Below are 13,486 nucleotides of genomic sequence, written 5' to 3'. Positions count from 1 at the left end.
CGTTTATATATATATATATATATATATATATATATATATATATATATATATATATATATATATATATATATATATGAGAAAAAGTATTGGCGCCAATACTGACCCGTGGCACTTCGCTTTCTACTGCTCTCCACTTGGACTTCATATCTTTAACTACTGTCTTTATTTCTCTCCCTCTCATATAATTTTCCATCCATCTCAATGTGCTTCCTTTTAAGCCACCCTTCTCCTCTAACTTCCACAGTAATCTTTCATGTGGCACTTTATCAAACACCTTTTATAAATCCAAATAAATACATTCACTCCATCCCTCTCTCTCTTGTACTCTATCAACTATTCTAGAGTAGAAACTCAGTAAATTTGTTACACACGACCGACCTTTTCTAAAACCAAATTGGCTATTTGATAATAATTTGTTGTCTTCAAGAAACTTGATCCATTGTTTCTTTATTACTCTTTCACACATCTTGCATATTACACTAGTTAGTGATACCGGTCTATAATTCAAAGGTTCTTCCTTCCTTCTGCTCTTATATATGGGAACCACCTCAACACTTTTCCATTCTACTGGTACTGTTCCATTTTCTATTGAGCATTTTATGATGTATAATATAGGACTTGCTAGTTCTTCCCTACATTCTTTTAATATTCTGCCTGAGACTTCATCCAGTCCCATTGCCTTCTCTTCATCTAATTCCGTCATCAACTCTTTTATTTCAAGCTTGGTTACTTTAATCTCTTTCATATAGACAGTCTCTCTATTACCCTGTGGTCTTTCGAATTTGGATTCCTTAGTAAAGACCTCCTGAAATTTACTACACTCAACCCTCGATTTGCCGGACTAAAAGGGGGGAAGGCTTGTCCGGGAATGGCAAATGTCCGGCAATGGAAAATGTCCGGGGGTCTACCCCCTTGCCGGACTTTACCCTATACAGGTTGAACCCCGCTTTAACGGCACGCGATTTACGGAATCCGTGTTTAACGGCAAAAATTTCCGTGGGAACATAGTGTTGTCTTTAACGGCATTTCAGCACCTGCACCAGCTGTACCAGGAAGTTGGAAAATAAATCAGACGTTTTTTGTTCAGAAAAACAAAACTGAGGGAGAAAAAGAGACTTTGCACCAGATGTGGAAGACAAGAGAAAGAAAAATAAAAGAAAGGCAGGATCAGGAAGAATAGAAGTAACAGGAGGTGCCGAGGCAAAGGCAAAACCTCCGACGACCATCATCATCATCATCATCATCATCTCACCACGTGGGGCGTAACACATGCCAATGCCGCCGACACACATCTGTACTGTTTTTTATTAGCATTTACCTTACTGTAGATATATTGATGGTAGATATCTGATCCGTGTACACTTGTACACTGCCAAATCAAGTTCAACACATTTCGGTCTTTCATATGCTTTCTAGTTGCATCACCCTTTCCCGACACAGCAAATTTAACTGCATAATTTTCTAACTTTCCTCTAGCTTTTTTATGTCCGAAACTGTCTGTTTTTCACCCCATACAGCTCGCAGACTTGGGCAACACTCATTCCTCCATCTATTTTACGTAAAAGTTCCAGTTTTTGCGACACAGAAAGGTGCACAGGTTTAGCTATGCGCTTGGTTACTTTCTTTGGTGGGTTTTGGGTGGCATCGTTGTGAAGAAGAGGTGTATCCACGACAAGCACGTAAGCACAACACTCGTGTGACGCGGCAGACTTGTTTACAGTCCAGTACTAGACGTGTATGTCTGCCCGCGCTGCCATCTATAGTGCCCGATTTGCGAACTTTGTCTGGCGCGGTAGTTTGAAATTGACTTGTCCCGGACTTTTTTTTTTTTTTTTTTTCCCCCCACAGACTCTTGTCCGGCAAATCCGAAATCCGGCAAATGGAGGTCCGGCAAATCGAGGGTTGAGTGTATTTAACAATTCTGCCATACTTTTTGGGTCTTCCACCATCCCGTTCTCTCCTTTTAACCTTTCTATTGTTTCTTTTTGCCTTATTTTTTCATTTATGAATCTGTAGAATAATTTTGGTTGCTCCTTACATTTTTCGACAATGTCCTTTTCATAGTTCCTTTCCTCTTCCTTCCTCACCTTAGCATATTTATTTCTTGCTGCTTTGAAGTTTTCCTTATTTTCTGGATTTCTATTTCTCCTCCACCTTTTCCATGCTCCATCTCTTTTCTCCTTTGTCCTAGCATACCTTGCATTAAAGCAATCTTTCTTTCCTTCTTCTTTATGTCTATATTTTGGGACATATTCCCTGACTCCTGTTTTGTACATTTCCAAAATAAGTTATATTTCTCTTGCACCCTCTCAGAGTTTTCCATCTCCCAGTTAACGTTTTTAAAATAGTTCTTGAGGTTCTCAATATCAGCCTTTCTGTAGTTTAATCGGTCTCCTTTGTATGATTTGTCTCTATCTTCCTTTCCCTCTTCTATATCCATTTCTAATATTACATGGTCACTCTTTCCCAATGGGCACTTATATCTAATATCATCGTTCATTTGTATACCTCTTGTAAAAACCAGGTCCAATCTCGTTGGCTCATCGTTTCCTCTGAATCTTGTGTGTGTGTGTGTGTGTATTTACCTAGTTGTAGTTTTAGAAGGGCCTGGGCTTTATGCTCATGTGGCCCTGTGTCCATATCTACATTGTGATAGGGAACTCTTGGTAGACTAATGATTGTTGTAGATGTACCAGATAACTACATTGGATTAATGTAAAGAGTAATTTTGCGTAAAAGCTGTTGTATGTATGAGGGAACTACCATGAAGCAGCCAGGGTTCATGTAAAGCGAGAATATGAAACTTTGAGGTTTACTTGGTTCACCTGATGGTGGTGGATGGGAGAAGCAGACTGGGACTGGTAGAGGTGGTGTGGATGGTGGTGGACTGGTGGCGGCGATGTGAGCTCCGCCAAAGACTTACTTCTCTCAGGTGTCGTATGTTATTTAAGTTTTGCTCAATTGTACTATTTGGCTGTGTATCTCTCTAGAGGGAGTTAGGATCTCTGATGTGATTTGTGACATGTGCTGTGCGTGGTTTGGGATTGTTGGTTTTAGGTTAAGGAATATTATAATGTAAGTGTTCTTTATACTTAATTATATTCAAAATCTACTCTTGTTGTCTCCTTAATTCTCTACTCAGTTCAATAACGAGGGTTGGAAAGTAAAGTGAACCTGGGAATAGTTTGTCTGTGCGTCATCGGTACCCACCCTCGCCTCCTGTCGTGCTGGAGGAGTGATGGCGTAACAGATAATGGGGGCCTGTCCGGGATATTTTTTAGATAATTGTGTTGCTAACTTTTAACTACTGTGAAGAATAATTATTGGTTGTTTCTAGTTAAGTAGTTGAGACTTAGTCGCTGTTTCCTAACATATCAAGTTACCTTTATTCTTGCCTTGTGTGTGTTAAAATTTTGTTGATGCCTTGTGTGTGTTAAAATTTGTCGAAGCATTTGAGATGGAGCTCAATGTGGAAGAATTCATTTGCAAGCCTTCTGTTGAGTTGTTGCAGAGAAGGAAAATACGTAAAGCAGAGTGGATAGAACTAGCTAGTCACTATGGAGTGGTTATCAAGTCATATTGGAAGAAACTAGAAGTGAAAAATGCCGTGATACGGAAGCTAGTTGACTGTGAAGTGCTTCATGATAGTGCTTTAGCTTTGTGTGAGGCTGAGGAAGATTCCGATGATAAGGCTGTCCGGCTTCTCGAGTTGGAAGTGGAGAGAGAGCGGCTTAGAGATAAAGAGAAGGAAAGAATTTCAGCTGACGCTTCTCGAGAAGAAGGCTCAATTAGGTGTTGGGGCTGATGATCAGAGAGAACAATGCTTTGACTTGTGTAAAAATGTAAAATTGGTACCTTTCTTTGATGAAAAGGATCCAGATGAATTCTTTCAACAATTTGAGACCATTGCAAATTCTTTAAAGTGGCCTATTGGTTATTGGCTATTGTTAATTCAGACGGCCCTGAAAGGAAAAGGTCGCTCTACTTATTTGTCATTATCAGTTTCTCAGCGATCTGATTACACCGCAGTTAAAACAGCCATTCTAAATTGTTATGAATTAACTGCCCAGACTCATAGATTGAAGTTTAGGAACTCTATGAAAGAACACAGCCAGACTTTCATTGAATATGCTCATTTGGTGAGAAAACTCAGAGATAGATGGATATCTGCCAGTAAAGTAAGCACATTTAAAGGGTTACTTGAATGAATTACACTTGAGCAATACTTAAGAGGAGTAAGTCCTGAAATCCGCACCTATTTATGTGAGAAAGAAGTAACAGAGCTTGATAGAGCTGCATTTCTAGCTGAAGATTTTAGTTTGATTCCTTTTCCTAAGAGAAGTCAGTATTCTGCCAAACCAGTCCCATCTGCTCCTCAAGGTAAATCAGTAACTGGACAGGTGAACAGTATTTTCAGTAACCCTGTTAGACCTGAGACAAGGTTCAGTGGTTCACAATCTGCCCAAAAGAGTAATACTATGCAGTGGAGTAAATCAGCTTGTTTCTATTGCAAGAAACCAGGGCATATGATTGCCGACTGTGGTAAAAGGCTACACAATCTTCAGTATAAGAGTAATCCGAGGCCAAATGTAAACTTGTCTTTTCCCAGACAGATAGTTTTGATCCGTCAAGTGTTCAAAGTGAACCAGTGTGTAAGGATCCTCAGTTGTGTTTCAAACCATTTACATTTGGTGGATTCATATCTCAAACTGAAGAGAGTGAAGCAGTACCAGTCCAGATTATGAGAGATACTAAAGCATCACATAGTATAGTTGTAAAGGGGTCTGTGCCTTTCTTAAATGAAATGTATACTGGTGAAAGTGTTGTGATGAAAGGATTAGGTGGAGCTATTACTGTCCCCTTGTGTCGTCTGTATCTGAAATCAGACCTTGTTTCCCAGCCAGTAGTGGTAGGGGTACAGGAATCTTTGCCAGTTGATGGTGTATCATTTTTATTAGGAAATGATATTGCTGGTAGTCTTGTTGTTCCAGATCCTGTTGTAACTAATCAACCCCTAAGCACAAGTCCAACTGCTGATGTTGAAAGACTGTATCCTGATCTTTACCCCTCCTGTGCTGTCACTCGTAGTCAAGCTAGACGTGAGTTGTCTAATCACCCTCCCATGAATACCGAAAGTTCTAACGAGTGGGGCCTAAATGATTTGTTTTCTGAAATTGAGTCTCATGATGAAGAACCATATGATTCCAGACAAGTGGAGCCAAAGGTACCTACAGAGAAGCAGGACATGAACCATGTCCCTGTTACCCGGGAGATGTTGATCAATGCCCAACAGAATGATTCTAAGCTAGTTTCTTTCATGTCCAGAGCTGTTGATGTAGAGGAGATTGCAGACACACCTGTATGCTTTTATGTCAAGTCGGGCATACTCATGCGTAAGTTCCGACCGCCGGAAGTTCCTGCTAGTGAGACGTGGAGGGAAGTTCACCAGATTGTTGTACCCACTTGTTATAAAGGTAATGTGCTTGAGCTAGCCCATGACCACATAGGAGGACATCTGGGGGTTAAGAAAACCTCAGACAGAATCCTTAGGTATTTCTATTGGCCAGGTATAACTTCTGATGTTGCAGAATATTGTAGATCTTGCCATACTTGTCAGCTCTCTGGTAAGCCTAATCAAGGCATTAAACCTGCTCCACTTCACCCTATTCCTGTAATGGATGAACCTTTTGCTAAGGTAATCATTGATGTTGTGGGACCTCTACCCAAAACTAGGAGTGGTAATGAGTATTTATTAACGATTATGTGTACAACAACAAGGTATCCAGAAGCTATTCCTTTGAGACGTATAACGTCAAAATCAATCATACCTGTATTGACCAGATTTTTCACTCAGTTTGGTTTACCGCGGATAATCCAGTCAGACCAGGGTAGTAACTTTACTTCAGGTATTTTTCAGCAAGTCATGGCTACCTTGGGTATAAAACAGTATTTAGCTTCTGCATACCACCCGGAAAGTCAAGGTGCCCTTGAGCGGTTTCACCAGACTCTCAAGAGCATGCTGACTAAGTTTTGTGTAGAAAATACATGTGACTGGGATGAAGGTATTCCTTATGTATTGTATGCTATCAGAAGTGTGAAACAAGAGAGTCTTGGACATTCACCTTATGAGTTGTTATTTGGAAGAGATATTAGAGGGCCATTGAAACTGTTACAAGAAAGTTGGTTAGATGAACATGATTCAGTTATTCTTAGTGAATATGTAGTGAAAATGAAGAACAGACTAAAAAATGCTCATGAACTAGCTAAAGAAAATTTGTTAGAAGCTCAGGCAGAAATGAAGAGACAATATGACAAAGATACAGTACCTAGGTCATTTCAACCAGGAGATAAAGTTTTATTGTTTCTGCCATTAAAGAGGTTTCCCCTCCAAGCCAAGTACCAAGGACCATTTGAAGTTCTCAGTAAAGAGAGTGACGTAAATTATGTCATTGCTACACCTGGTAGGCGGAAGGAGAAAAGATTAGTTCATGTAAATCTTCTAAAGGAATATTACCCAAGGAATGATGCAGCCTTAGTGTGTCAAACAAGATCTTAATAGTACGGAGAAATGGAAGGACCAAGATGACAGTGATGATTTTATGAAGGGAAAAGAAGTCAAACTAAAGAATTCTGATACACTTAATGATCCTTGCATTAAGACCCATCATTTACTTCAGGAACAGCGGACACAAGTGCATGAGCTGCTGGAAGAATTTCGAGAGAATTTTGCAGATGTACCCAGACCCAGTCCTGTTGTGCTGTATGAGGTTGGTTTGGTAGAAAGTGCTGCTCCTGTCAAGCAGTCACCCTACCGTGTGTCCCCTGACAAGCGGCAGATCCTGAAAGACGAGGTTCAGTTCCTGCTCCAGCATGGACTAGCCGAGCCAAGCAACAGTGAGTGGGCCTCTCCGTGTGTGCTCGTTCCCAAGCCGGACGGGAGTTACCGCTTGTGTACCGAGTACCAGCAGGTAAACCAGCTCACCCGTGCTGACAGTTTCCCACTACCTCGCATCGACGACATCATAGATTCGGTAGGAAATGCTGCTTACATCACCAAGCTGGATTTTCTAAAGGGTTATTACCAAATACCCCTGTCAGAGGAGGCTAAGAAGATATCTGCCTTTGCGACTCCTGATGGCCTCTATCAGTACACCGTCCTTCCCTTTGGGATGCGAAATGTCCCAGCTGTCTTCCAGAGGCTTATGTCAGTAGTTATCACAGGACTTGAAGGGGTGAGTGTGTACCTGGATGATCTGGTGGTATACTCCTATTCCTGGCCTCAACATCTTGCTACACTGAAGACTCTCTTTCAATGTTTATCAGACGCCAAACTCACAGTAAACCTAATGAAGAGTGAGTTTGGGCATGCACGAATTATCTTCCTCGGACATGAAGTGGGGGAAGGTATCGTTGCACCTGTAGCAGCCAAGGTGGAGGCTATCTGTAATCTGCCCATACCAAGCAACCAAAAAGCTGTGCAACAATTTTTGGGAATGGCTGGCTATTATCGACGATTCTGCCCGAACTTCTCGGTAGTTGCCGCCCCACTCACAGACCTCGTCAGCCCTCACAAGAAGTTTGTATGGTCACCCGCATGTCAGATGGCATTTGATAAGATCTGTTCTCTATTGATTACGTCGCCAGTTTTGAGAGCACCTAATTTCTATCGTCCATTCGTAGTACAAGTAGATGCAAGTGATATTGGTGCAGGTGCTGTACTGTTACAGGCTGATGACAATAGTATAATGCATCCTTTACGTTACATGTCAACCAAGTTCAAGTCTTACCAAAAAAGTTACAGCACTATAGAAAAGGAAGCTGTTGCATTGCTAATGGCACTAGAAAAGTTTGAAGTGTATTTAGGTAACACTAATAAAAAATGTATTGTATACAGTGATCATAATCCACTGCAATTTGTGTCTCGCATGAGAAATAAAAATCAGCGTTTGACTAGGTGGTGGTTAACGTTACAATCTTACAACATGAAAATAAGACATATAAGCGGTAAAGATTACCTTATTGCTGATGCGTTGTCTTGTGCTCCAGATTAATTAAGACCCTAGTGTTTTAATCTTAAGGATGGGTGTGTGATAGAGAACTCTTGGTAGACTAATGATTGTTGTAGATGTACCACATAACTACATTGGATTAATGTAAAGAGTAATTTTGCATAAAAGCTGTTGTATGTATGAGGAAACTACCATGAAGCAGCCAGGGTTCATGTAAAGCGAGAATATGAAACTTTGAGGTTTACTTGGTTCACCTGACGGTGGTGGATGGGAGAAGCAGACTGGGACTGGTAGAGGTGGTGTGGAAGGTGGTGGACTGGTGGCGGCGATGTGAGCTCCGCCAAAGACTTACTTCTCTCAGGTGTCGTATGTTATTTAAGTTTTGCTCAATTGTACTATCTGGCTGTGTATCTCTAGAGGAGTTAGGATCTCTGATGTGATTTGTGACATGTGCTGTGCGTGGTTTGGGATTGTTGGTTTTAGGTTAAGGAATATTATAATGTAAGTGTTCTTTATACTTAATTATATTCAAAATCTACTCTTGTTGTCTCCTTAATTCTCTACTCAGTTCAATAACGAGTGTTGGAAAGTAAAGTGAACCTGGGAATAGTTTGTCTGTGCGTCATCGGTACCCACCCTCGCCTCCTGTCGTGCTGGAGGAGTGATGGCGTAACAACACTTATCCAATTTTTCTTTAAAGCTATGCACACCCTTTACTGACACTACTTCGTCACGCAAACTGTTCCAAGTCTCAACACATCTTTGCAGGAAACTATATTTTTTAATATCTCTTAGACATCTTCCCTTCCTCAGCTTCTTACTATGCCATCTTGTGCTTCGAATGTCATATTCTTTTTTCAGGATCAGATTCTCATTATCCATTTGGTTCATTCTGTTGATCAATTTATAAACTTGTATCAGATCCCATCTCTCCCTTCTCTGTTCCAGGGTTGGTAGATCCATAGCCTTTAGTCTCTCCTCATATGTCATCCCATCAAATTCTGGAACCATTCTTGAAGCCATTTTTTGTAGTCTCTCCAGCTTCCTTATGTGTTTCTTTTTATGGGGGGTCCACACTACTCCTGCATATTCCAATCTGGGTCTTATTATAGTACTTATCAGTTTCTTCATCATTTCTTTGTTCATGTAGTGAAATGCTATTCCAATATTCCTTAGCAAATTATATGTCTCTCTGAAAATTATATCAATATGGCTTACCGGTTGATTATTTTCTTCCATCGTCACTCACAAATCCTTTTCCTTGTTTACTTTCTCCAGTTCTACTCCATCTCCCATCTTATACATTCCCACTGGTCGTCTTTCACTCTTTCCCATTTCCATGACATGGCTTTTGTCCACATTGAATTCCATCTCCCACTTTTTACTCCATTCCCAGATCTTATTTAGGTCTTCCTGCAGTATTTCGCAATCCTCTTTTTGCTTTATAACTCTGCACAGCTTTGCATCGGCCGCAAACAGTTTTATGTAGCTGTTCACTCCTTCTGGCATGTCGTTTATATACAGTAAGTACACTACTCCTGCATATTCCAATCTGGGTCTTATTATAGTACTTATCAGTTTCTTCATCATTTCTTTGTTCATGTAGTGAAATGCTATTCCAATATTCCTTACCAAATTATATGTCTCTCTGAAAATTATATCAATATGGCTTACCGGTAGATTATTTTCTTCCATCGTCACTCACAAATCCTTTTCCTTGTTTATTTTCTCCAGTTCTACTCCATCTCCCATCTTATAGATTCCCACTGGTCGTCTTTCACTCTTTCCCATTTCCATGACATGGCTTTTGTCCACATTGAATTCCATCTCCCACTTTTTACTCCATTCCCAGATCTTATTTAGGTCTTCCTGCAGTATTTTGCAATCCTCTTTTTGCTTTATAACTCTGCACAGCTTCGCATTGGCCGCAAACAGTTTTATGTAGCTGTTCACTCCTTCTGGCATGTCGATTATATACAGTAAGGTCTCGGTTAACGTCAGAGTTACGTACCTGAAACATGATGTAAGTCGATTTTGTACGTAACTCGAGTTTCCGTACATTTCAAAGCATATTATCGAGTTTTCAACCAATCATTGTTCATGGTCATTCAGGTAAGTTAAAGGTTATACTGTTATATTATTTACAACTATGTAGGAATATGAAACACAAGCTTGTTTTTGTTGTTGATTAGGGCCACGAACACGAAGGACTGCAGGTTGCCGAGAGGGGTGGACGCCTGAGGCTGGCGGGTGGGCAGGTCGAATGTTGTGACGCCCAGGGCGGACAGCTGGGAGCATAGTGCAGTGTGGTGGGAGTAGAAGCGTGGGCAGCGGGGCAGGAAATGCAATAGGAAAGGGCAATAGGGATCAGCAGACAGGCGCAGACGGTGCAAGTCAGCTGCGAGTGTCGTGTGGCCCAGGCGAAGGCTCCAGAGTTGTTATTGTTGTGATGGGTATGTGAGCCCTCAAGGTCGTCAACCTCCCCGTTGTCATGGTAATGGGCTTCCCATTTTCTTCTTCCCTCCCTCACACACAGCTGCTGCCTCCCTTCTCATATCTTTTAATTATGTCCTCTTTTTCTTGTAGCATAATGGTTTTTCTTTTCTTAGCATCACTGCTGTCACTAAGAAGTTTTCTCTTTGGTGCCATTGAGCAAGGTACTAAGAACTTGAGTCAGTAAACGCAGAAGTAGGATAACACTCTTGCCACGGGCGATGGTGTGGTGGAACTGAGCCAGGGTGTTATTGTATTCAAGCGTGAGGCAGGCGGTGTGGCGGGCAACCACCAACAATAACAATAAATCCCGCACTTTACGATTTATAAATTTTTAATTTTTTTAATCTTAAATTGCCTTATAGTGGACTGACGTAACTACGAGTTTGACGTAACTCGAGACCGACGTAACCTGGGACTTTACTGTATATGGGAAAAAATATTGGCGCCAATACTGACCCCTGCGGCACTCCGCTTTCTACTGCTCTCCACTTGGACTTCATATCTTTGACTACCGTCCTTATTTCTCTCCCCCTCAAATAATTTTCCATCCATCTCAATGTGCTTCTTTTTAAGCCACCCTTCTCTCTAACTTGCACGTGGCACTTTATAAAATGCCTTTTTTTAAATCCAAATAAATACAATCAACCCATTCCTCTCTCTCTTGTACTCTGTCAACTATTCTCGAGTAGAAACTCAGTAAATTTGTTACACATGATCGCCCTATTCTAAAACCAAATTGGCTATTTGATAATAATTTGTTGTCTTCAAGGAACTCAATCCATTGTTTCTTTATTACTCTTTCACACATCTTACTTATTACACTAGTTAGTGATACCGGTCTGTAATTTAAATGTTCTTCCTTCCTTCCACTTTTATATATGGGAACCACCTCAGCTTTTTTCCATTCTATTAGTACTGTTCCATTTTCTATTGAGCATTTTATGATGTATATAGGACTTGCTAGTTCTTCTCTACATTCTTTCAGTATTCTGCCTGAGACTTCATCCGGTTCCATTGCATTCTCTTCATCCAGTTCCTTCATTAACTCTTTTATTTCAAGCTTGGTTACTTTAATTTCTTTCATATAGATGGTCTCTCTATTACCCTATGGTCTTTCAAATTTGGATTCCTTATTAAAGACCTGAAATTTACTATTTAACAGTTCTGTCATACTTTTTGGGTCTTCCACCATCCCATTCTCTCCTTTTAACCTTTCTATTGTTTCTATTTGCCTAATTTTTCCATTGATGAATCTGTAGAACAATTTCGGTTGCTCCTTGCATTTTTCGAGAATGTCCTTTTCATAGTTCCTCTCCTCTTCCTTCCTCACTTTAACATATTCATTTCTCGCTGTCTTGAAGTTTTCCTTATTTCCTGGATTTCTATTTCTCCTCCACCTTTTCCATGCTCCATCTCTTTTCTCCTTTGCCATGGCACACCTTGTGTTATACCAGTCTTTCTTTCCTTCTTCTTTGGGTCTATATTTCGGGACATATTCCCTGACTCCTGTTTTGTATATTTCCAAAAATAAGTTATATTTCTCTTGCACCCTCTCAGAGTTTTCCATCTCCTCCCAGTTAGCGTATTTGAAATAGTTCTTGAGATTCTCAATATCAGCCTTTCTGTAATTTAATCGGTCTCCTTTATATGATTCGTCTGTCTTTTTTCCCCTCTTCTATATCCATTTCTAATATTACATGGTCACTCTCTCCCAATGGGCATTTATACCTTATATCATCATTCATTTGTATACCCCTTGTAAAAACCAGGTCCAATCTCGCTGGTTCATCGTTTCTTCTGGATCTTGTGTTTTCCTTTACTTTTTGGTCCATCATATTATCTATCATTAGGTTCAGGAATCTTTCTCCCCAGGCTTCTTCCCCCATACCACTTTCATAATTTTCCTAGTCCACCTCTTTACAGTTGAAGTCTCCTACTAATATCACTTTCTCCTTTCTTTAATGGCTCTCGTTAGACTCATCATGTCATCAATCATGTCTTTATATTCTTGATTGGTCCATGAATTTGTTTTTTGTGGCACATATGTTCCAATGATTGTTAACTCTTTTTTTATTAATATGCATCTTAATATACAGTGCTTCTGCTTTTCCTTCCCCATATTCCACTGGGTTTACCACCATCTCTTTCCTTAACATTATCATGACTTCCTCCTCCTTTACCCCCTCTGTCTTTCCTCCATACGTTACATCTATTATGTATGTCTATTTTGATTGTCTCATTTAGTTTTGTTTCCGCCAGGCATACAATATCCATTTTTTTTTTCTTTATGTAATCTTTTAGTTCTAATTTACTTGATAGAACCCCGTCTATGTTCGTATACATAATTTTTAGTTTCTTGCCCTTATCACTTTTAGTTACACTTGCTCCACTGTTTCCTCTTCCTTCTCTCTTTTATACCATTTCCTTATCCTGTCTCCTAGAATTCTCCAAAAAAATGCCTTTTTCTCCTCCTCTGACCTTTCATTATTTTTTTCCCTAACTGCTGCTGCCAGTTCGTTGTATCTCTTCCTTTCTTCCTCATTTTTATTTTTCCTTATATATATATATATATATCCTTGCAACCTTCTATTTCTTCTCTGAATTTTGTTGTTCTATATAATATCTCTTCTGTTGCTGCTTGTGATTTTAGTAGTATCTTAATTGGCCTTGTTGTTCCATCTTGATAAGGTCCCATTCTGTGTATTTCCTCTACTTCCTCCTCTAGGTTCTGCCTATCTTCGTCGTTTAGATGTTTTAGTAGGTCTTTGACTGATTTCCACTTTTTCCCTTCTTGGTCTATATTTTACATTTTTTTCTTTTAGTCCAAATATGATTACACTTTTTCTTTTCTGCAATTTCCCTTACTATGTTTTCTTTTTCCTTATGGACTCCTATCATTTTGTTTGCCATATTCTCATCTCTTTCTTTTAGTTGTTCTTGGATCACCTCTCAAAGATTATCCTTGTCTTTCTTATCTTGGA

General features: G+C 39.9%; 1 protein-coding gene across 1 annotated transcript in view; it reads right to left on the bottom strand.

Moving 5' to 3' along the window:
* LOC123516433 overlaps positions 1–13,486 on the bottom strand; it is a 214,205-nt gene that overhangs the window by 39,220 nt on the left and 161,499 nt on the right. The window contains exons 18-20 of the mRNA XM_045275710.1: positions 8,264–8,422; positions 6,673–6,792; positions 5,966–6,083 (exon numbers count right to left, since the gene is read on the bottom strand). Coding sequence (XP_045131645.1) covers positions 5,966–6,083; positions 6,673–6,792; positions 8,264–8,422 — 397 coding nt within the window. The remainder of the gene's footprint in view (positions 1–5,965; positions 6,084–6,672; positions 6,793–8,263; positions 8,423–13,486) is intronic.

The sequence above is a fragment of the Portunus trituberculatus genome, chromosome 41, assembly GCF_017591435.1.
Source record: "Portunus trituberculatus isolate SZX2019 chromosome 41, ASM1759143v1, whole genome shotgun sequence".
NCBI classification, from domain to species: Eukaryota; Metazoa; Arthropoda; class Malacostraca; order Decapoda; family Portunidae; genus Portunus; species Portunus trituberculatus.
Note: the sequence above shows the minus strand (reverse complement) of the source record. Positions and strands in the feature narration are given on the sequence as shown.